This window comes from Phyllobates terribilis, unplaced genomic scaffold, assembly GCF_046119375.1.
Source record: "Phyllobates terribilis strain yellow unplaced genomic scaffold, ASM4611937v1 Scaffold_5__5_contigs__length_657084704, whole genome shotgun sequence".
Lineage (NCBI taxonomy): Eukaryota > Metazoa > Chordata > Amphibia > Anura > Dendrobatidae > Phyllobates > Phyllobates terribilis.
In genome coordinates, this window is record NW_027362765.1 from 92922656 (window position 1) to 92946564 (window position 23909).

Below are 23909 nucleotides of genomic sequence, written 5' to 3' on the forward strand. Positions count from 1 at the left end.
CTGTGGCTCACACCGCTGAACCTACAGGCAGGCATGGTCATGTGTGACAATAGCAGGAACCTGGTGGCGGCTCTGAGGCGAGGCGAGCTCACACATGTACCATGCTTGGCCCATGTGCTTAACCTCGTGGTTCAGCGGTTTCTAAAAAGCTACCCAGAGCTGCCGGATCGGCTTGTCAAAGTACGCCGCCTGTGTGCCCATTTTAGAAAGTCAGCTACAGCTTCCACCGTGCTTCAGCAGCGTTTACAGCTTCCGGCTCACCGACTGCTGTGTGATGTCCCCACGCGTTGGAACTCTACACTGCAGATGTTGGGAAGGATTTGTGAGCAGAAGAGGGCAGTTGTTGAGTACCAGCATCAACAAGGCCGTCGGTATTCAGTTCAGACTCCACACAAGACCTCAGGAGTGGACATGGATGTCAGAAATATGTACCATCCTCCAAAACTTTGAGGACTCCACCTAGATGGTGAGCGGCGATGACGCCATAATTAGTGTCACCATCCTGCTTCTCTGTCTTCTGAAACGCTTTCTGCTCACAATCAAAGAGGATGCACTGCAGGCGGAGAACGATGAGATGGAGCAAGGAACCATACAGGGTGATTACACACAGCCCAGCCTCATCTCATTCCAACGTGGATTGGGTGACAATGAGGAAGAGGAGGAAGAACAGGAGCTAGTTTCATCCGCTATAGACGGTACTACCTGCACAACTGTCATACAGTCTGTTCAGCGTGGATGGCTTGAGGACAGGGAGGAGGAGGAGGAGGAGGAGAGCATGGTCAGTCATCCTCTTGGTGAGGACACGGAAGTCTAGCCTGTTAGCAGTCTGGCACGCATGGCTGAGTTTATGTTACGTTGCCTTTCCCGTGACCATCACATTCTCAAAATTTTGGGTGACAGTCATTACTGGTTGGTGACACTTCTAGACCCACGCTACAAGGAGAACTTTATATCTCTTATTGCTCAGGCGGACAGGTCTACAAAAATGGGGCAGTACCAGAAGGCCCTTGTTGTGTAACTATTAAAAAAAATTCCCACCTGAAAACGCTGGCAGCAGAGGTCAAAGTTCGTTGGACAACCAAGGAGTACATGCGAGAGACACAACTTCAATCCAGCAGAGGCAAGGGAACACTGTCAAAGTTCTGGGAGAGTTTTCTCAGCCCCTCCCATTGCACAGGCCCTGAGGCAAAGGGGTACTCTCACAAGGAGTGCAAAGTTTGGGAAGATGCTGAGGGAGTACCTTGCAGACCGTACCAACGTCCTCAGTGATTCCTCTGTGCCTTATAATTATTGGGTATCCAAGCTGGATACGTGGAATGAACTGGCTCTATACGCCTTGGAGGTCCTGGCCTGCCCTGCCGCTAGCGTTTTATCAGAGCGGGTTTTAGTGCCACTGGTAGAATTATAACTGATAAACGCATCCGCCTGTCAACTGAAAATGCTGTCAGGCTGACTCTTATAAAAATGAACAAGGGCTGGATTGGGCCAGACTTCTCAACACCACCGAATGATAGCAGCGTAACAAACTCAAATCCAGTGTCTTTCTTTGGGAGGTATATTCCCATTCCTGATTTTGGCTATTTGCTCTTGTCCTCGTCTTTCTGCTCATCCTCATCCTCCACCACCATATCACCAGGGTGACCGTGGTCCGTGATGCAACACCCACATAATTTTTTAAATATTTTTAAAGTGTGTTTATCATGCCTGTAAAAAAAAATTCTTATACAGTTCATGTATACCCCCCAGGGGTAAATGTTTGTCAGCCCATACACTTAGTGCATGGGCATTACAAGTATAGGAGACCCGCTCCTTTCTAATGGGAACATTTTTTATGAGGCCCTCCTCCACGTTTTTTCCAAGGTGCATTGGAGTGCCTCCCAATTTTTGGCAGCCCTTGCATTCACCGAAAGGGCAAACACTATGGGAAACCCACTTCATAATAATGGGAACATTGTTTTCAGGAGGCCCTCATTTACGTCTCTTCCAAGGGGCATTGGAGTAGGTCCAAATTTTTGCCAGCCCTTGCATTCACTGCATAGGCAAACAGTATGGGAGACCCGCTTCATAATAATTGGAACATTGTTTACAGGAGGCCCTCCTCTAAGTCTCTTCAAAGGGGTATTGGGGTGCGTCCAAATTTTGTGCAGACCTGCCACTCATTGTCTTACGGGTCCGGGTGGTGGAACCTCTGTGCTTCGGTGCAAGGAGGGACCAGAGGGGCGTAACTAAGTGCCTACTCGGACCGACCCAGGTCACACGGTGGCTTAGTCGACTCCGTGAACCAGGGAGGGACCGGGCAGGTGGACCAGGTGCCACTCTGGGACCGACCTTGTGTGAGAGCAGGTGACTCCCACGAGTCAGATGGCAGGAACTGACAGGTACAGCGAATGAGCACGGCAGGAAGGCTGACTGGTGCTCCGGGTAGGCTGGCATGGCTGGCACGGTCGGTAACTGGCAGGTGCTCCGGGTAGACAGACTGGCGGGCTGGACTGATAAGACAGACTGGCGGGCTGGACTGATAAGACAGACTGGCGGGCTGGACTGATAAGACAGACTGGCGGGCTGGACTGATAAGACAGACTGGCGGGCTGGACTGATAAGACAGACTGGCGGGCTGGACTGATAAGACAGACTGGCGGGCTGGACTGATAAGACAGACTGGCGGGCTGGACTGATAAGACAGACTGGCGGGCTGGACTGATAAGACAGACTGGCGGGCTGGACTGATAAGACAGACTGGCGGGCTGGACTGATAAGACAGACTGGCGGGCTGGACTGATAAGACAGACTGGCGGGCTGGACTGATAAGACAGACTGGCGGGCTGGACTGATAAGACAGACTGGCGGGCTGGACTGATAAGACAGACTGGCGGGCTGGACTGATAAGACAGACTGGCGGGCTGGACTGATAAGACAGACTGGCGGGCTGGACTGATAAGACAGACTGGCGGGCTGGACTGATAAGACAGACTGGCGGGCTGGACTGATAAGACAGACTGGCGGGCTGGACTGATAAGACAGACTGGCGGGCTGGACTGATAAGACAGACTGGCGGGCTGGACTGATAAGACAGACTGGCGGGCTGGACTGATAAGACAGACTGGCGGGCTGGACTGATAAGACAGACTGGCGGGACCTGAGGGCTGAAGCAAGTGTTAGCACACGGAACAACAACCTTGCACAGACACCTCCATTTTGGAGGAGGTGCCTTATATAGGAGAAGTCCTCCGGCCATTGGCCGGAGACTCTATAGGACGGCGCGTGCGGCGCCTTTAAGAGGGAGGGAGCTCGCGCACGCCCTAAGCACAGTGCCCGGGAAGCTGCGCGCCACAGCGGCAGGGGAGCAGGAAGACGCTGGACCTGGACCGCGGCAGTGAGGGGAACGGCATCTCTGCCCGGCAGGAGGCAGAGAGGGCCGATGCTACACACTGCATACACAATAACAGTATAGGAGACCCACTCTTTAGTAATGGGAACAACAAAGCACAGCCGGCTGATGGCTCTCTAAGAATAGCGAGGGCCGACTGCTGGCCTGATGGCCCTATAGAAATAGGCTTTGTGACTTTCAGAGTCCCTCCTTCATAAATGAAACAGGATGTGTATGATCATGTCTCACACACCACATGGCCAGATGAGGTTGTAAAATGTTAAAATGACATTTTCCGGTGAATGCATTTGTCATGGTTGAAAGCAATGCAAAAACGCATCAAAAACGCTACGTGTGAACATAGCCCAAGAGGTGGAGGAGCATTTTTGTTTTTGGTTATTTATTTTGCCTTACATACAAGTCATTGCCCTGGAAAGGATGTTCCTTAACATATTTCCCAGGAAAATCCACTTTGGTTTCGTTTTTGTATGTTTTATTGTGAGTCCGTAAAAGTCGTGTAATACCTCTGACAATGTTGTTGACAGCAGTGACCTGGGAGTCAGAAATGCTTCCAGGGGTCTTCCACATTCTTTGTGGGAATAGTTTGGAGAAGACCCTTTTCTGATCCCCATGACAGTGCCCAGTACACAATCTCCATATAGACATGGTTGGGGGAACTGGGTGGGAAGAACATGACCGGCAGCACAAAGCACAGATGTCAACCCCATCCACCACCTTTGGGATGAACTAGATCAGAGATTGTAAGGCCAACCTCTCCCCAACATCCGGGTCTGACCTCACAAATGCTCTTCTGGACAAAGGGGCAAAAATTTCCACAGACGCCTCCAAAAACTTATACAAAAGCTTTCCAGAAGAGCAGGAGCTTGTATATCTGCAGAAGGGCCAACTTCCATATTAATGTCTATGGATGTAGAACAGGAGGTCAGAAAAGTTCCACTGTAACCTCTAAGTGTCCCAATACCATAACGTCGTTTTTTAAGTCCTTCACCATCTGTGACCGTTAGTCTATAAATGTGTTGTGCAGATAATCTGTACCACATGTGCCAAGACATAACATAAAAGTACTAAGATTCTTTGTCAATATTTTATACTTAATTTTCTTACAAATAACGAGTTCTAGATTTTTTTTCTTTGGCTTTCCAATAATTCTAAATATCTGACTGACTATCTGGCAACTAGTATGCCCTACTGGTATCTAAACTTTACTGTATTAGTTACTACTCTGGCACCCCCACCATCTATACGCTGCTGCTAACAGTCAGATAAGCACAGAAGAGACATCTGACATAAGAAGAGGCACAAGAGAGAAAAGCTTCAAGTCTTCGTTCCCGCAGCAGCCAAGGAGAAATCAGTATTTATAGCTGTGCGGAGAAATGTTCGGGTTTGCAGGATTTACATCCCAGCTGCGCCGAGCACAGAAATGGCGACTTTATAAATAGAAGATAATAATACTAATCTAACTCTGAAGACGGCAGGTAGCCAATCAATGGGATTACGTTGCCGGAAATGAAGACTGGCAATGAAGGTAAAAAGCTGGTAGCGGCCGTTCATCTGGGAATGGAGTGGGGATAATCTGGTTACTGACATTTATGCATGTTGACTTTGACTCCTAAAAGTCAATAAAACTATACAAAGTAATATCCCACTTGAAAATCATCCATAAATTAACCTCTTAACGACCAGGCTTTTTTTTTTTCCTCTAACCTCTTTTCATTTTTTTTTTGATTTCTTCACTAATGTGACGGGACAAGGCTTTATTTTATGCGAGACAAGTGGTGATCTTTTTTTAGTTATTTTTTATGGTAGGTATAAATTACTGTGTAATTTATGCAAATATATACAAGAAATTGAATTTTTTTTATTATTATTATTTTTTACCGTTCATGTTTCATACCAAGTTACCGGTTAACTGAATTCTCCAGGTCATGTGGCTATGTAATAAAATGTATTTCATGTGGAAAAAAAAAAGGAATTTTTCAGTATTTTTACTATTTTTTTTATATCTTTTGTAAAAAAATGTATACATGTTATTTTTTACATAATTTGTCCCTCGAAAGATCATAAAAGATCTCTATTTGTTTTCCTTTATGGTTAATTTTCTACCACTGTAACTGGGGCATCCATAAGAGCCCCAGTTACAGGGAAAAACAGCCTCTTAATTTGCTGGGCTATATTAGCAAAGGTGATATGGATCTGTTCGTACTTTGTAGGTCTACTATGCTGGCAGAGACCCGGCAATCTTGTGATGCCAGGTCCAACAAAATCATCGTCAATGCCAATTCTTCTGTTCCCTGCATAGTGCTCTTTGAGTGCTGTGTAGCCAGAAACAGGGAAAACAGAAGCTGTAATAAACCGCAACTGTCTTTTACACAAAAGAAGCCCGCCCCTTCTTGTACCCTGCAGTTCTGGTTCTCCCATCATCTTCACGAGGTGCAGAGTAGGCCTCAGATGTCATGACCTGCATCACCCAAGGCCTAATAAGCACCTCGTGCAATGTGCATCATTATGTCTGCGGTCTACTCAGCGCCGGTGAGTTAAGAAAACTGAAGAGCTGACGAAGACATGCAAAGAGCAAGATGCGCTGAAGAACCTAAAAGGGGCTGCGGCAGTGGACAGGTGATCAGCAAGGTTTTGTTTTTTTCCATCCCATGTTTATTATGTTCTCTGGAGTTTCTAAAGACCCCAGAGCATAATAAGGAACATTAGATACGAATCAGATTTCCTGGCCAAATTACAGCCAACTAATGAAATCGCTCATCACGACCAGACCCAATAACAAAGTTTATCATGTGAATTATTACCTGAAATCAGGGTGCACATGCTTTGTCAGTCCTATGGACAGAAGACAGAGAGCCAGCACACATGTGCAGTAGCGCTCTATTCAAACGTGGCATACAGGTCCCCAACTCTCATGATAGCTGGAACGACAAGTAATCAAGACACCTATTCCGTGGGACACAGTCATTAAATGTCTTTATTTTACTAATAATTTCCACAGCGCTTTACAGACATCATCATCACTGTCCCCATTGGGGCTCACAATCTAAATTCCCTATCAGTATGTTTTTGGAGTATGAAGGAAACCCACGCAAACACAGGGAGAACATGCAAACTCCTTACAGATGTTGTCCTTGGTGGGATTTGAACCCAGGACCCCAGTGCTGCAAGGCTTCCATGCTGCCCTAAATCCCTGCTTTGTGCTGAATACAATGATAAGTGTATGCTACCATTACCCTACACACTGGCTGATTTAAGCAGCTCCTAAACGGCACATAAATGTGGTCATTCTTTCCCCCTAATACAGCCAACATCTGCATCTAACAGCAGAGATAGGAGCTAGCTCCAATTGATGCCATCTAACCACTTAGGCTACGTTCACATGTCCAGTCATCATCCGTTAGAGCAGATCTAGCAGCAATCCGTTAGCAAAAAGTTGTGCAGACACAACTTTATTGTCTCTTGAAAAAAAAACTGATTTCAACTGGATTTGTTATTTTATCATTGAAGTCTATGGACAATGGATCCATTAAAAAGACATTTGTTTTCTTCCATTTTAAATGGATCCAGCAAGTAAAAAATGGATCATAGCCTTAAAGGGGTATTCCCATCTCCAAGATCCTATCCCAATATGTAGTAGATGTATTAATAATAATATTAGCAAATACCTCCAATTAGAAGTGTAGTATAGTTCCATGACTAAGGCTCTTTAGCTGAAGCGCGTCAGTTTCTCCTATGTCAGTATGTTAACTTTTATTTTTTGCTGCATTGTGTGATACGTCCCAGACTAGGGCGGCTCCATGCAATGATCTTCACCCGGACAAGGTTCAGTTGAATTTGGTGAGCTGACTCTCCTTTCCCTATTCCTTCCCTGTATGGATACCTAAGCTACTGCACTGCCCTGCACATAGGGTAAGCAACATAGCTATTCAGAAGAAGTATACTACATTTCTAATTGGACATATTTTCTAATATTATTATTATTATACCTACTACATATTGGCATAGGATCTTGGAGATGGGAATATCCCTTTAAAATGCGGTTGGCAATCTCAGACAGCGGCATTTACTTGACGCAATCCTGCTGGGTATCCATTACGGCAGACAATGAATGTGGTTATCCCCTCAAAAAAATGGAGGATTGTATTTTTTTTTTTTCACCTTATTAACTCACTTAGATTTTTGTTCTATTTTCTATGTTTTTTTCTATTTTGCAACACATTACATGGTAAAATAAATAGCGTCATTTAAAACAAACTCATCCCGCAAAAAAAACAAGCCCTTGTTCAGTTATGTCACCAGAAAAATAAAAAAGTTGGTTCTTGAAAAAGAAAAAACAAAAGGGGAAAAAAAAATGTCTATGACATTAAGTGGTTAAAATCAATACCTATCACTCACCTGTCCAGTGGCGAACACAAAAACCAAAGCAGATCCAGCTGCAGTTAGTCCCCACGTGAACAACGTCCCCAAAAGGGACTGTATTACAGGACTGTATCCTTCAATCATTTTCAGATCCTGGGGGGAAAAAAAAACACAAAAAATGAACATTATATAAAATACATGAAAAAATATAGTTTTATTTAATCAATGGTGTCAATCATCACATCAAGCACATAACGGGAGGTGAGAAGAGGAAATCTGAGCGACAACTTAGTAGAGCATTAATAGTGGCTGTACTGATTGTCATGAGCATAGACAGATAAAGTAATCTGAGCGACCACATGGATGATAAAAACAACACTTGCACTTATAAAAAACTGATTAGGGAGCTGAGTAGGAGTAACAAATGTGCTAATGGTATTAAATGTCTGCTGGCAAATGCAAGAAGTCTTGCAAACAAAATGGCTGAACTGGAGACTCTTATGTCGGTCACAGAATATGATGTGGTGGGCATTACGGAAACCTGGCTGGCTGACAAACATGGAGGGAAACACAACATTTAGAAAGGACAGGAAAGACAAAAAAAAGTGGAGGGGTGTGTATTTTCTTAAGATCCAACTTAAAACCTGTGCTCAATGACAATAATGCACCAAGTATCGTGGGTGCTCGAGTGACATGCTCGAGTTCCCCCGGTAGCTGAGACCCCAGAGAATTTCTGACTCTGGGGGGGGGGGGGCGCTACAGCCTTATTCCTCAGCGACGCATTTTCACGGCGCTGAGGAATAAGTACCCTTAACTGCCGCCGCGAAAATGCGTTACGGCGGTTATGAAGGGGTTAATGTAGATAAATGTCGCATAATGCACCTAGGATGGAGTAATCCTATTGCTGCATACACATTAAATGGGAATATACTCGGGACTACAGAATAGGAGAAGGACTTGGGTATTCTGGTTACAAGTTAGCTGAGCAGCAGTACTCAATGTTAAGCAGCAGTCGCAAAAGCAAACAAGATTTTAGGATGTAAAAAAAGAGGATCCCAATGTACTGTTGCCCCTTTATAAATCACTGGTGAGGCCACATCTGGAATATGGGATCCAGTTTTGGGCTCCACATTTTAAAAAGGATATTCAGAAGTTAGAGTCAGTTCAAAGACGGGCAACTAGATTCTTACAAGGGATAGAAGGCCTCTCATATGATGAGAGGTTGGAAAAGTTAGTCTTGTTTAGCTTAGAAAAACAACGCCTCAGAGGGGATGTTATTTACATGTATTAATATACATGGGGTCAGTACAAAGAACTAGCACATGACTTATTCCTTACAAAGACCATACTAAGGACCAGGAGGCACTCATTACGGGTGGAAGAAAGGCGATTCCGGCACCTAAATAGGAAAGGGTTCTTTACAGATAGAGCAGTCGGACTGTGGAATGCCCGACCACAAGAGGTAGTGATGACAGAGACTATAACAGCTTTCAAAAAGGGCTGGACGATTTCCTTGATACACATAACATTGTGGGTTACAGTTAAATTAGACAAAATATTACAAGTATAGTACTATATTTAGTACTGTAATAGTACCGTAATTACATAACTAGTAATAGAATTAGGTTTGATCCAGGGTTCTAGGACTGATCACCTTTTCTCTAGGTCAAGAAGGAATTTTTCCCCTGTGACACAAATTGGCTGAATGTGTCCTGGGGGTTTTGCCTTCTTCTCGATCAACAGATTTAGGCATAGGGATTTTAGTAATACCATTATTAGAATCACAAGAGTAATACAAAATATAAAATTAAATTAAAAAAAATAAACTGGTACATTTTTAACTGTAGTAGAGCAGCAATAATAAAAATGGTAATAATAATAATAATAATAATAATAATACATTGTGAAGCCTAGTCCCAGTTAGTTAGTAAGTTAGTGTAGTGTTAGTGTAGGGAGTACAATTGGGGGAGAAAGGTTGAACTTGATGGACCTAGGTTTTTTTTCAACCTATGTTACTATTAATAGTGTTGTTTCTATTTTTGCAGATAACACAAGCTATTTGGTATAGTGCAGTCTTTGGTGGATGTTCATAAGTTACAGGCCGACTTGTACAAACTGAGTATTTGGGCATATACGTGGCAGATGTGGAGAAATATAAAGTTGTGCACATAAGCACTAATAATCTGCGGGCATCATATGTTCAAAGGGGAGTAAAACTAGGAGAGTCACTTGTAAAGGAGGATCTGGGTGTACTTATAGTTCACAGACTAAATAACAGCATGCAATGCCAATGAGCAGCTTCTAAAGCCAACAGGATATTGTCATGTATCAAAAGAAGTATAAACTTGCGGGACATGGATGTATCACGACCACTTTACAAAATGTTGGTGCAACCTCATCTGGTATTAGTAGTTCAGTTCTGGGCACCAGCTCATAGACAAGACACTCTGGAGTTAGAAAGGGTACAAAGAGGAGTCACAAAACTGATAAGGGGGCATGGAAGATCTTAGTTGCTAGGAAAGACTAAAAAAAACTTAAAATTAAATGTATTTTGTTCTTGAGAAGAGAAGTTAAGGGGGAACATTATTAACTAGTACATAATAGTACATAAATGGCACATACAAAGAGTATGGACAAATGCTATTTCATGAAAAAAAACAGAAAAAGACAAGTGGGTGCTCCCTCCGCCTGGAGAAAGAAAGGTTCAATCTCCAAAGGAGACAAGGCTTCTTTACCATAAGAACTATTAGGCCATGACTCCAGTATCGGTCAGTATTTTTTCTCAGGAGTGGGAGCCAAAACCAGGAGTGAGTGATAAATGCAGAATTGGTGACTTGTTTCTATTATACCTTTCTCTGGATTGTTCCTCTTCCTGGTTTTAACTCTGTGGAATCATCTACCTCAGGATCTGATCAAAGCGGGCAGCATCGATGGTTTAAAAAAGGGCTTACGGTACGTGCTTTTTCAGCAAAAAATAACAAATGCATATATAAATGTGTAAAGTTCTTTTCTGAATGTTTAGTCCAGTAGATCGACAATTTGGATCAGGAGAGAAAATCGCTCTTCTGAGTCGGACCGGATCATGCATTTGCCATTTCCCATCCCTCGGTTGAACTTGATGGATATTTGTCTTTTTTCTCTTTTTTTTAACAGTACTACCTATGTAACTATGATAATAATAGGACACACGCGCGTTATTATAACTTTTTTATCTCTCTTGCTGCAAAAATAGGAGCATGTTGCAGATCGCATAAGAATGTGGACTGTGTCACTCCTCATAGAGAGGTAAGACATAATAGGTTCCTTATGTCACAAAAGCAAGAAACCAGGACCCAACTGTGTGTCATCATGTCACTGTTCTGTCCCCTCGGTCTATATCACGGTCTCCAGATAACAAACCATCTCCAGCTTTGGTGTCTGCAAGGAGCATCCCAGACCACTTCACATCATCCTCCGGTTATTTATTACAGAGTCTTCATATGGGGTCTGCACAGCATAAAGAGAACTGGAATTTCCGTGACTTTCGGAAGAAATTTCAGACAATTTAACTGATGGCGTACTTAGCTGCATGGAAAAAACCTTCACTTATTTTTAAACATAGTCTCAGAGATGAATGGAGCCAGATTAATAAGAGATAGTGAGGGAGCTAGGGAGCTATTGCCGAATGCAGAATTTACTGAGTATTTCCCATCTGTAACATTGCCAAATGGAAAAAGAAAAAAAGTGCAAAAGAGAATTTTGAGACATCGGAGAAAAACTTTGCAGGAAGATTTCTCAGACTGCTCATTAATGTGCCGATTTAAGTTTTATGAATTTGGGATTTAATGTTTAGGAGGTAATAAAAGAAAACTTGTCCCCAGATGACCATTACGTGGGATCCTGCTCTGTGCAAACTGTGAGGCCAAATTTAAGAGGGCTGTAACATTGCGTCTGCTTGGAGTCTAGATTATGTGTGCAGCACCCAGGCAAAGAGTGATTCTAACACCCCAGGTGTACCCTAAAATGCGCCAATCAGAAATGTGCTTACAGGTACTCGAGAAAAACAATGTTCATATCCTCTAGTCTGAATTAATAGAGGAGGTCCTCTGGTCAGGATCCTCATTTGATGTCCAGAGGTGAGCAGTTACAAAGAGCGTCTCTTGATTTGGAGGATCTGCGTGTCCAGTCTTACACAGATAACTCATTGATGTGGACTCATTGTCTTTCTTCTGTGGTGATGCTGCAGGGAATCTGAAGAGAGACTATGTACACACTGAGTTTTTCAAGGAGCTTTTTGAAACAAACTGAGCAGAAACTCTCAAAATCCTCCTCCAAATCTCAAAACTCCTCAAAAACTTTGGAATTTATGCTTATGCTAAATGGCTTTGCGCACTAAACGTCTTTCAGGAGGATTGCGCTGCGGAAACCTCTTGAAAAATCTATCAAAAAACGTTCAAAATAACGAAAATAACCAATTGTATGCAAAAATAAATAACTTTGCTGTGCACATGTTCAGGCTTTTGAAGGACTTTTAAAGTGGTTAAAAGAAGTGACCGATCCATTTTTCTGGCGTTTTAAGCTCAGAAGACGCTCTGTACTTTACAATACAACTCAATGGCAAAGCTGAAAAGATGATGGGACACATTTTGGAGGATTTTGCTTAAAAACGCTAGCTGTTTCTTCATTATTCAATAGAGTGAAAAAAAAAACGGCAGGAAAATTACAGTAAAAAAAGACCATGGGAAAACTCTCCAAAAAAAACGACAAGACGCTTCAGGAAGAAAAAAACTCTTCTGCTTGAAAAACTTGTCGAGTTCACCTCAGTTTAATAGACATCCTGTGTATATAGTGTAAGGCAGCGGTGTTCACACCGTGCAGTAACTGAGGCAGTGACCCAAGCAAGTCCAACATAAACAGCTTTATTCAGCAACTCAAGGGTAAACAGAAAAGTCCTCCGGTTCGCAGCCGGGTTAACATGAGTCCTTAAACAACGGTTGCCGTGGGCAACGGCCGCGCCGGGCCGCTCAGAACCTGACGGGTGCAGAGCCTTCCCAGGCGTGAGTTCAGCTACACACAGGTCCGCCGAGCTTTCCTGCTATGTTTCTAGCAAGTCCCAATACTGAACAACACTACTCCTCAATGCAGGGTTTTTAAAGGACCTGTGGAAAGAGCCACTGGAAAACCCGGGTTGGAGAGAGGAGGCCGCCCCACTGCCTTCCTGTAGCCTCCTCCAATAAATGAAGGCCCTGCCGGGTTTTACTAACCTGCCTTAGCCAGATAGCCTGACCAGGTCAATGCTCACCTTCATTCCTGCATTGCAGCCGCAGGTGAGTTAGTGATTGCAATGCACTCCAATGGATTTAATAGGTCTCTGTACACATTCTGGGGGATATATAACGTCCCTCGTATACTATCCCGGTCACTGCCTCACATATCCCCCCCCCCTCTGTTCAAACTTGTGGGGCTGAACATTTGACACCATACAGGGTGCCCGGGACAGGGCATCCGCGTTTGCCTGTGACTTCCCAGGGCGATGTTCTACAGAGAAACTGAAATTTTGCAGTGACAGGAACCACCTGGTGACTCGCGCATTCCTCTCCTTGGCATTCCTCATTCATACCAAGGGTGAGTGGTTCGTCACCAAGCGGAACTGACGCCCGAGTAAATAATAACGTAGCGATTCCAAGGCCCACTTAATAGTAAAACACTCCTTCTCTCCCACGCTATAGTTTTTCCCTGCCGGGACAAGTTTTCTACTCAAGTAGGTGGCCGGGTGCTCTTCACCATTCACTTTTTGTGACAATACCGCCCCTAGGCCTACCTCCGAGGCATCTGTCTGTACAATGAAGGTTGCCTTGAAGTTGGGGCTGATGAGGACCAGCTTTGACTCCCTGACGAAGTGAGGAGCGAAAAAGTGTTGGAGTGGTGTGAGTGGGCCGGGGTATGTCTCCAATCCTATTTTTACCATCATGGTCTCCCTGGGTTATCATATTATTGTTGTAATTCCCTGCTTTGGGGTGTGGACATGATTCGTATGTTTGCAGCCTGAACCTCTTTGAAGGATTTTTATCCTCCGCATTCATTATCACATCCCCCTTTTTTTCTTGGTATTTATACACCTGGTAATTAATTTACACACATATATATATATATATATATATTTATTGCACAAGCATTTTATGTAAATCTATATATATTGATTTTTTACTTTTGGTGTTTTTTATAAAATATATATATTTATTTACATCTGTTGCTGCTATTAGAGGTAATCATGTATATTTAATTATTGTCAATAATTACTGTTAATCAAATTTGGCTGGTAAACAAATACCTATATTTTCTTATAGAGGAGATACATATGCTATATTTATTGTGAGCATCCCCCTCCTGAGCTGTATTTTAATTATGTTTTATCTATTTTTAATATTTTTCTTGTGGTCTGATTTTTGATTTGTCTGTGTTTAAATTGAATAAAATATATGAATTACAATTGTTAATTTTGTAGTTCCTTTATACCTTTCTTTTGTGGTTTGTGTTCCTTGAAGTTGGGGCTGATGAGGACCGGCTGTCCACACCGGGCCAACTTCATGGACTGAAAGGCTTCTTCTGCCTGAGGGTTCCACCAAACCATTACCGATTTTTTTCCTTTCAAGAGATCAGTCAGGGCCGCCGTTCTCCCAGCAAAATTAGGTATAAACCAGTGGTAATACCCAAGGATGCCAAGGAACGCCCTCACCTGCTTTGTACTTGAGGGTTTAGGCCAGTTTTTTATGGCCTCAACATTATTGATTTGGGGCTTGATAACTCCTCGGCCAATCACATACCCCAAATATCGGGCTTCCTAAAGCCCTATCGCACATTTTTTGGGTTTGCAGTTAACCCTGCGGCTCTGAGAGAATCCAGCACCACTTGTACCCAAGATAGATACGTATGTCAGTCGGTGCTAAAGATGATAAAATCATCTAGATATGCAGACGCGTACTCCTGATGAGGCTTGAGCACTATGTCCATCTACCTCTGGAATGTAGCCGGGGCCCCATTTAACCCAAAAGGTAAGACCATATAGTGATATAGACCCTCCAGAGTTATGAAGGCGGTCTTTTCCTTCGCAGATTTCGTGAGAGGTAACTGCCAGTAACCCTTGGTGAGATCGAGCGTGGTAAAGTACTGGGCCTGCCCCAGTCTCTCAATCAGCTCATCCACCCTGGGCATTGGATAAAGGTCAAACTTCGACTCTTCATTTAATTTCCGGAAATCCATACAGAAGCGTAACGATCTGTCTGGTTTCGGAATCAGTAGGATGGGGCTAGCTCACTCACTCCGTGATTCCTCGATGACGCCTAACTGGAGCATTAGCTTTACCTCAGTCGTGATGGCTTGCCTCCGGGCTTTGGGTACCCGGTACGGTCTCATTCGCACCCTTACCCTAGGTTCTGTGACAATGTCATTTTGGAGAACTGTAGTCCTACCCGGTAGCTCTGAGAACACGTCGGTATTCTGCTGCACCAGCGAGCGAGCCTCCCGTCGCTGCTGTTTAGTGAGAGCATCACTTATCCTGACCTCTCCCCCAGACGCATCCCTGGCTGAAGGTAGAGAACTTTGACGGCATGCCCGGAGTAATGTCTGTAATAACTTAACACTCTCGATCTTTCCAAGGTTTTAGCAGGTTTACATGATAAAGCTGCTCAGGTTTCCTCCTTCAGGGCTGATACACCTGGTAATTTACCTCCCCCACCTTTTCTCAAACCTCATATGGCCATTGCCACTTGGCCATGAGCTTACTCTCGGCTGTGGGCACCACTACTAACACCCCATCGCCCTTGTTAAAAGACCTGACCGCGGCTCTTTTATATGTGCGCCTCTGGGCTGCCTGAGTATCTAACAGATGTTCTTTCACGATGGGCATGACCGCTGCAGTCTGGTCCTGCATACTAGCCACGTGTTCAATTATACTCCTATGTGTAGTCGGCTCTTGTTCCCACATCTCTTTGGCTACATCCAGCAGACCCCTAGGGTGTCTGCAGTACAATAACTCAAAGGGAGAGAACCCTATGGAAGCCTGGGGTAACTCACGGAGGGCGAACATCAAATAGGGTAGCAACATGTCCCAATCCCTTCCGTCCTTAGAAACCACCTTTTTTAACATGGACTTGAGGATTTTATTGAACCGTTCTACTAGTCCGTTGGTTTGAGGGTGGTACACAGAGGTGCGCAATTGTTTAATTTTTAGCAGTTTGTGTTATGTTCTGCTACCAGAGCTAAGGAAAGAGAGGAGATCTGTCCCTACGATAGAACTCAGCTGAATCCCTACGATGTAACAGGGAACCTGATCCTGCGATCAGACCTGCTAAAGTCCTAAGCTAGTCTGTACGGAGACCTATAGATGTGGGGAAGGAATCCCTACAAGTACTAAGGACTGGGAGGAAAATGGGACACCTCCTAACAGAAATAGTAGCAGACAGACGAACAAACAAAATATATAGAACATGGAGGTCCGTAGACCAAGCAAACTAACAGAGTTAGATACAGAGCACAGGCTAGCTAGAAAGTAGTTATACAATGAAGTCCAGCAAAGCCAGAAGGGCGGAGCAGGATTAAATAGGCCAACAAGGTCATGTGACCAGCAAAGGAAAAAACCTAAGAGCAAGGTTCTAACAGTACCCCCCCTTCTAAGAGGATCCTCCGGATCCCCTAGGACCAGGCTTATCAGGAAATCTCCTGTGAAACGCTCTGATAAGTCTGGACGCGGAAACATCATCTGACCTCACCCAAGAGTTATCCTCGGGTCCGAAACCTTTCCAGGCCACAAGATACTGCAAACTACCTCTATACCGTCTAGAGTTAAGGATGCGAGAAATTTCATATTCCCCGTCCTCCACCACCGGAGGAACAGAGGCAGAGGCGTCACCATCCGACACAACAGCTTTTTTTAACAGAGAGACATGAAATACCAGATTAATTCTCCAGGAGGTAGGAACCTCCAACCTAACAGCAGATCGGTTGACAACCTGAAGCACCTTAAAGGGCCCTACAAACTTGGGACCCAATTTCTTAGAAGGAATCCTCAACCGCAGATTCCTAGAGGACAACCAAACCATGTCACCAACAGCGAACAAAACCTCCTGTCGTTTCCTATCAAAGTAGTCTTTAGATTTTCTGTTGGCCTCCTGAAGATTACCACGCACATCCGTCCAAACTCTCTCCAAATCACCGGAAAAATTCTCCTCCTCAGGCACGGCAGATCCCAACTTGGAGAACGACCCAAACGACGGATGTCTCCCAGAACAACAAAAAAAAGGCGAACAACCAGCAGAAGATGTATGATTGTTCAGAGCAAATTCAGCAAGTGGCAGAAACTCAGACCACCCCTCTTGATTGTCTGCCACAAAACAACGCAAGAACTGCTCAACATCCTGGTTTTTCCTTTCTGTCTGGCCATTAGATTCAGGATGATATCCGGACGAGAACGACAAATGAATTCCCAACCTGTCACAAAAGGCACGCCAAAAACGAGCCACGAACTGAGGACCCCTATCAGAAACAATGTCAGTAGGAACGCCATGAAGTCTGACAATTTCCTTGACAAAGGCCTTAGCGAGAGTTTTAGCGCAGGGCAGTTTGACGAAGGGAACCAAGTGACACATCTTGCTAAAACGGTCCACGACCACCCAGATGACAGTAAAACCCTCAGAGGGGGGAAGGTCAGTTATAAAGTCCATAGCCAAATGTGTCCAAGGAGCACTGGGAACCTCCAAAGGACAAAGCAACCCCGCAGTAGGAGAATGTGAGGACTTAGATCTAGCACATATAGTACATTGACGCACCCACTTAATGACCTCCTTCTGCCATCCAGGCCACCAAAAACTGCGACCCACCAGTCTCTTGGTCTCAGAGATTCCGGGATGACCTGCCAACCGAGATTCGTGACACTCAACAAACAAATCTCTCCTAAAGGTCCCAGGCACAAACAACCTCCCATGAGGAGTGTTAGATGGGGCATTCTCCTGTGCTTTAAGAATCTCATCTTCCAAAACGGAGTCCAAAGCAGCTATCACAACACCTTCTTGTAAAATGTTCTCCTCTTTCTCAGCACCGACTATGGGAGAAAAACTGCGAGACAAGGCATCCGCCTTAACATTCTTAGTACCAGGGATGTAAGTAACGGAGAAATTAAACCGCGAGAAAAACAGTGCCCACCTAGCCTGACGGGCATTCAGGCGCTTGGCAGCATCAAGATATATCAGATTTTTATGATCCGTAAGAACCTGAACGGGAAATTCCGCACCTTCCAAGAAGTGGCGCCAGTGTTCAAATGCGAGTTTAATAGCCAATAATTCCCGATTACCAATATCGTAATTCAGTTCAGTCTCCGAAAAAATTTTTTGAAAAAAAGGCACAGGGATGTAATCCATCCCCGTTATCCTGAGACAATACTGCGCCAACCCCCACAGAGGAAGCATCAACCTCAACCAAAAACGGCTTAGTCACATCAGGCTGCATAAGGATGGGAGCAGAGGTGAACCTCTCCTTGAGATACACAAAAGCTTCAATGGCCTCAGAAGACCACTGAACCGCATCAGCACCTTTCCTGGTGAGATCGGTCAGAGGTTTGACAATACTAGAAAAATTTTTTATGAATTTTCTGTAATAATTGGCGAAACCTAAAATCCTCTGTATCGATTTCAAACCAATAGGCCTAGGCCATTCCTGTACAGCTTGAACTTTCACCGGGTCCATCTCAAAACCATCGCTGGAGATAATGTAACCCAAAAAACTAATTCTCTGTACAGCGAACTCACATTTCTCCAGCTTAGCAAAAAGCGAATTGTCCATTAATAACTGTAATACCTCACGTACGCTCCGCCAATGAGACTCCAGATCCGGCGAATAAATCAAAATGTCATCCAAATACACAACCACATTTTTGCCGATCAAAGGTCTAAGGATGTCATTAATAAGATTCTGAAAAAATGCAGGAGCATTAGTAAGACCAAAAGGCATAACCAGATTCTCAAAATGACCCACAGGAGTGTTAAAAGCAGTCTTCCATTCGTCACCCTCCTTCATGCGCAACAGATTGTATGCCCCCTTAAGGTCAATTTTAGAGAACCACTTGGCCCCCATTAACTGGTTACACAGATCAGGAATCAATGGCAGTGGGTAAGGATTGCGTACAGTAATTTTGCTAATCTCACGAAAATCCAGACAAGGACGTAAACCGCCGTTCTTTTTTTTTTTACAAAAAAAAATCCAACCGCCACAGGAGACTTAGAAGGCCTAATGTGACCGGCGGCCAAACTTGTCTGTATGTATTCCTCCAAAGCCTTCCTCTCAGGAATAGTAAGGTTAAATAAACGACTTTTAGGAAGAGTCGCTCCAGGGACAAATTCAATAGAACAATCATAGTCTCTATGGGGAGGCAAAACCTGCGATTCCTTCACAGAAAAAACTCTCCAAAAATCCTGAATAGGAACAGGCAATTCTCCCCTATCCAAAGCTGCAATACGCCCGTTACAACACTTGTCATAACATTTATGGCTCCAGGATTTAATTTCACTGGTAGACCAATCCAGTACAGGATTGTGAAATTTTAACCAGGGCAATCCCAATATTACTGGAGAAGGCAAGTTATTCAAAACTACCAAATCCAATTTCTCATGGTGAACACCATTAATAGTGAGAGGAAATTCACAGACCTTGAGAGTAATATTCTTCAAAGGGGAACCATCCACAGAAACCACAGCAATGGGGGATGATAAAGGTTCGGGTTTTAAATTGAGTCTTTCCAAGAATCCCCCATCAATTACATTCAGAGTAGACCCACAATCAACAAACACCCGAAATTCCATTAATTTTTCCTGAGCAATCGTGGAAGCAGCTAAAAATACACCCTTGGAATTTAAACAGGCAATACGGGCATGACTGACCATTTTTTTTTCTTTCTTCATACGAAGCTCACAGCCTTTAATCAAATGACCAGATTTTCCGCAATAGAAATACAAGCCTTCAAAAAATCTACGGTCTTTTTCTTGAGAGCGAGGTGCCACCGATCCAATCTCCATCGGTTCACCACTGTTAGTACACACATTCTCATAACCAGAAACTGACATAGCAGAGGATTTGCTCTCATTAACCCTTGCACGCAGTCTCCTATCCACCCGTATAGCTAATTGCGTAGCCTGTTGCAAATCTTCAGGTGTAGGATAAGCAATTAGCAGGTCTTTAACCCTTTCATTGAGCCCAGCAAGAAATAGACTTTTCAGAGCAGAATCGTTCCACCCTGTTTGAGTAGACCAACGACGGAAATGAGTACAATATTTTTCCACATTACCTGATCCCTGTTTCAAACGTCTCAACTCAGTCTCAGCTGATGCGACACGGTCAGGATCATCATATAATAGTCCTAAAGCAGAAAAAAAACTATCCACTGATCTGAAGCATGTATCACTAGGTTGCAAAGAAAAGGCCCACTCCTGAGGCTCTTTGCGCAAAAGTGACATTATGAACCCTATGCGCTGGGATTCATCCCCAGAGGACTTGGGTCTCAAACGAAAATACAATAAGCAAGCATTTTTAAATGAAAAAAATTCTCGGTGTTCACCAAAAAATAAATCCGGCAAACATACCTTAGGCTCCAAGAAATGTGCTCCAGGACAGTTACTCACGTGCTGACGGAGCTCGGCCACCTCCAGAGAGAGTCCCTGCAGGCGATGAGCCAAATCCTGAACCGACACCATGATGGAACAGAAAAATCTTTCCTTAGAGAATTTGCAGGCTGGACTTACTGTTATGTTCTGCTACCAGAGCTAAGGAAAGAGAGGAAATCTGTCCCTACGATAGAACTCAGCTGAATCCCTACGATGTAACAGGGAACCTGATCCTGCGATCAGACCTGCTAAAGTCCTAAGCTAGTCTGTACGGAGACCTATAGATGTGGGGAAGGAATCCCTACAAGTACTAAGGACTGGGAGGAAAATGGGACACCTCCTAACAGAAATAGTAGCAGACAGACGAACAAACAAAATATATAGAACATAGAGGTCCGTAGACCAAGCAAACTAACAGAGTTAGATACAGAGCACAGGCTAGCTAGAAAGTAGTTATACAATGAAGTCCAGCAAAGCCAGAAGGGCGGAGCAGGATTAAATAGGCCAACAAGGTCATGTGACCAGCAAAGGAAAAAACCTAAGAGCAAGGTTCTAACAGTTTGCACAGTTCCCTTGTCACCTTGGACATAAAAGGGGTCCCTTGATCCGTCAGGATCTCCTTAGGTAGTCCAAGGCAACAGAACATGGCAAACAGCTCCCGTGCAATCAGTTTCGCCTAGTTGTGGCGTAGCGGTATAGCCTCCGGGTACCATAGTCGACGACCACTAGTATATGTTGGTGGCCACGAGCGGATTTTACAATGGGCCCTACCAAGTCCATTGCAATCCGTTCAAAAGGTAGCTCTATCACTGGCAGGGGTACCAATGGGCTACGGAAACTTGTGGTGGGTGTGGTCAACTGACATTCGGGGCAGGATTCGCAGTACTTTTGGACCTCCACATAAATCCCCGGCCAAAAGAACCGCTGCAAGATACGCTCTTGCGTCTCTTTAACCAAGTGTCCACCCAGCAGGTGTGTGTGTGCCAACTCCAGAACCGCCCGACGGTAAGACTGAGGTACCACTAACTGTTCCACGACCTCGTCCCTGATTTTGTCTACCCTATAGAGCAACTCACCGTTGACTACCATGCGTGGAAATACAGTATCTGCACCGGGCTGTTGAGTTACGCCATTTACCTCTAACACCCTTTCCCGTGCACGAGTCAGAGTGGGATCCTGTAGCTGAGCTGTCCCAAATGTGCCCCGGGACACTTCCAGCTCGGGGATCGATGGGGTCTTCACGACCTCTCCAGCCAGCACCTCTAGGGGAGACTTATCGGGGTCACACTCTGTCCCTAGGTTGGACACCCCTACGGCAGGTACCCCTGACTCAGGTTCGTCGGGTACAGCACCTGTAACAAATTTTACCGGGGGAGAGTGGATTTTGTTTTTCCACAGTTCAGAACAGGGGCCAGTCTCTTCCCAACACAGTCCCATAGGGAAGAGTTTTTTACCACCCCCACCACATGTTTTGTCTCCACATGGCGTGGACAAAACTACCTCTGCAGTTGGGTACTCTCAGAGGTCCCCAGGGATACACACAACCTCGACTGTCCGTTCACTGGGGTTGTCTCCTGCCACCAGCGACCCATGTACCAAAGTCACTAGGCTACCCGAGTCTAGGAGGGCCTCCGTAGGGTACCCATTAACCAGAACCTGGCACAGTTGGGGTTCACTGTCCGAGGGGTTGGCACTCGCAATGCAGACGGTCTGGGTGTACATTGAGAACCGGCGGTTATACCCGCAGTCCATGGGTTCCGTAGTCAGGGGGCAGTTAGCAACCACATGTCCAGGCCCCTGACACCGCCAGCACCGAATGGTGGAGGTACTGTTAGGTCTTATGACCGTTTGGGAGGGAACCGGTCTCCTGCCACTCTCACTCCGGGGTACCCCTTCAGCACAGGTACGGTGCTGACTGTCCTCAGCAGAGGGACGCGACCCCTTTCCCGGTTCCTGGGTTGGTAGGGATCGGCGTGACAGCCGTGAGGGGGCAGAGTCTCGGATAAAGTTATGAGTGGCCGAGTAGCGCTCAATCAGGCTGACCACCTGGTCGAGGGTGCCAGGGTCCCCTTGCCCCACCCAACGTTGGATAGCGGCCGGCAGTGTCTTCACCAGCCGGTCGACCACCACCCTCTCCACCATCTGGGCTGGAGTCAAAGACTCAGGCTGAAGCCACCTCTTTACCAGTTGCAAAAGGTCATAAGCCTGAGACCTGGCGGGTCGGGCCTCCACATAGGCCCATGAAAATACGTGCTGAGCCCTCACGTATGTATTGACCCCCAGTCGGGCAAGGATCTCACCGCTGAGCCTCTGGTAGTCCCGGGCGTCCTCCTGACTGAGGTCGAAATAGGCCTTTTGGGCATCGCCGACAAGAAACGGAGCCACCACTTCAGCCCACTGGCCGGCTGGTAGGTTTATCCGCTCTGCTGTGCACTCATAAATGGTCAGGAAGGCTTCCACGTCGTCCTCCGGTCCCATCTTCCTCAAAGCTGAGCGAACCTTGTCCCGGGCCTCTCAATGTTCCGGGGCTGGTGTCGTCGGCGTCTCCCGCAGGGCTGTGAGCTGCTGCACGATCAGCTCATTGGTGAGCTGCTGCTGCTTGAACTGCTCCTGCTGCTGCGTGAGGACCAATTGTCTTAACAGCTCCTCCATTTTGTCCACGGGGTTGGGCTGCAAGGTGGCAGGTCGGATTGTGGTCATGCAGCTGCCGGTGGGGTATGCCTAAGTCACAATGCCCACATTCTCCACCAAGCTCTAAGGCGGCGGTGTTCACACCGTGCAGTAACTGAGGCAGTGACCCAAGCAACTCCAACATAAACAGCTTTATTCAGCAACTCACGGGTAAACAGAAAAATCCTCCGGTTCGCAGCCGGGTTAACAGGAGTCCTTAAACAACGGTTGCCGTGGGCAACGGCCGCGCCGGGCCGCTCAGAGCCTGACGGGTGCAGAGCCTTCCCAGGAATGGGTTCAGCTACACACAGGCCCACCGAGCTTTCCTGCTATGTTTCCAGCAGGTCCCAATACTGAACAACACTACTCCTTAATGCAGGGTTTTTAAAGGACCTGTGGCAAGAGCCACTGGAAAACATGGGTTGGAGGGAGGAGGCCGCCCCACTGCCTTCCTGTAGCTTCCTCCAAGAAATGAAGGCCCTACCGGGTTTTACTAATCTGCCTTAGCAAGGTAGCCTGACCAGGTCAACGCTCACCTTCATTCCTGCATTGCAGAAGCAGGTGAGTTTGTGACTGCAATGCACTCCAATGGATTTAATAGGTCTCTGTACACATTCTGGAGGATATATAACGTCCCTCGTATATGATCCCGGTCACTGCCTCACAATAGCCACTCTTTGCTCCAAATACTCAGCAAAAAGACTCCATGTACACATAACCTTTGGAAGGATTTTTAGAGAGGTTCAAAAAAAATACTTGAAAGACTTTTCCCATCCATTTCTATTGTTAAACCACTCTGCTGGTCATATGCTCAATGTTTTGAACGCCTTTCTTTCACTTTAGGCTTTGAAAAACGCCTGATGGAA

General features: G+C 45.4%; 1 protein-coding gene across 2 annotated transcripts in view; it reads right to left on the reverse strand.

The window, feature by feature from the left end:
* The window catches only part of SLC39A11 (solute carrier family 39 member 11), a 444394-nt gene that overhangs the window by 388890 nt on the left and 31595 nt on the right, over positions 1–23909 (reverse strand). For both annotated transcript variants that reach the window (XM_073682539.1, XM_073682538.1), the window contains exon 2: positions 7784–7900. In XM_073682539.1, the coding sequence (XP_073538640.1) occupies positions 7784–7891 (108 nt within the window). In that variant the 5' untranslated portion in view covers positions 7892–7900. The remainder of the gene's footprint in view (positions 1–7783; positions 7901–23909) is intronic.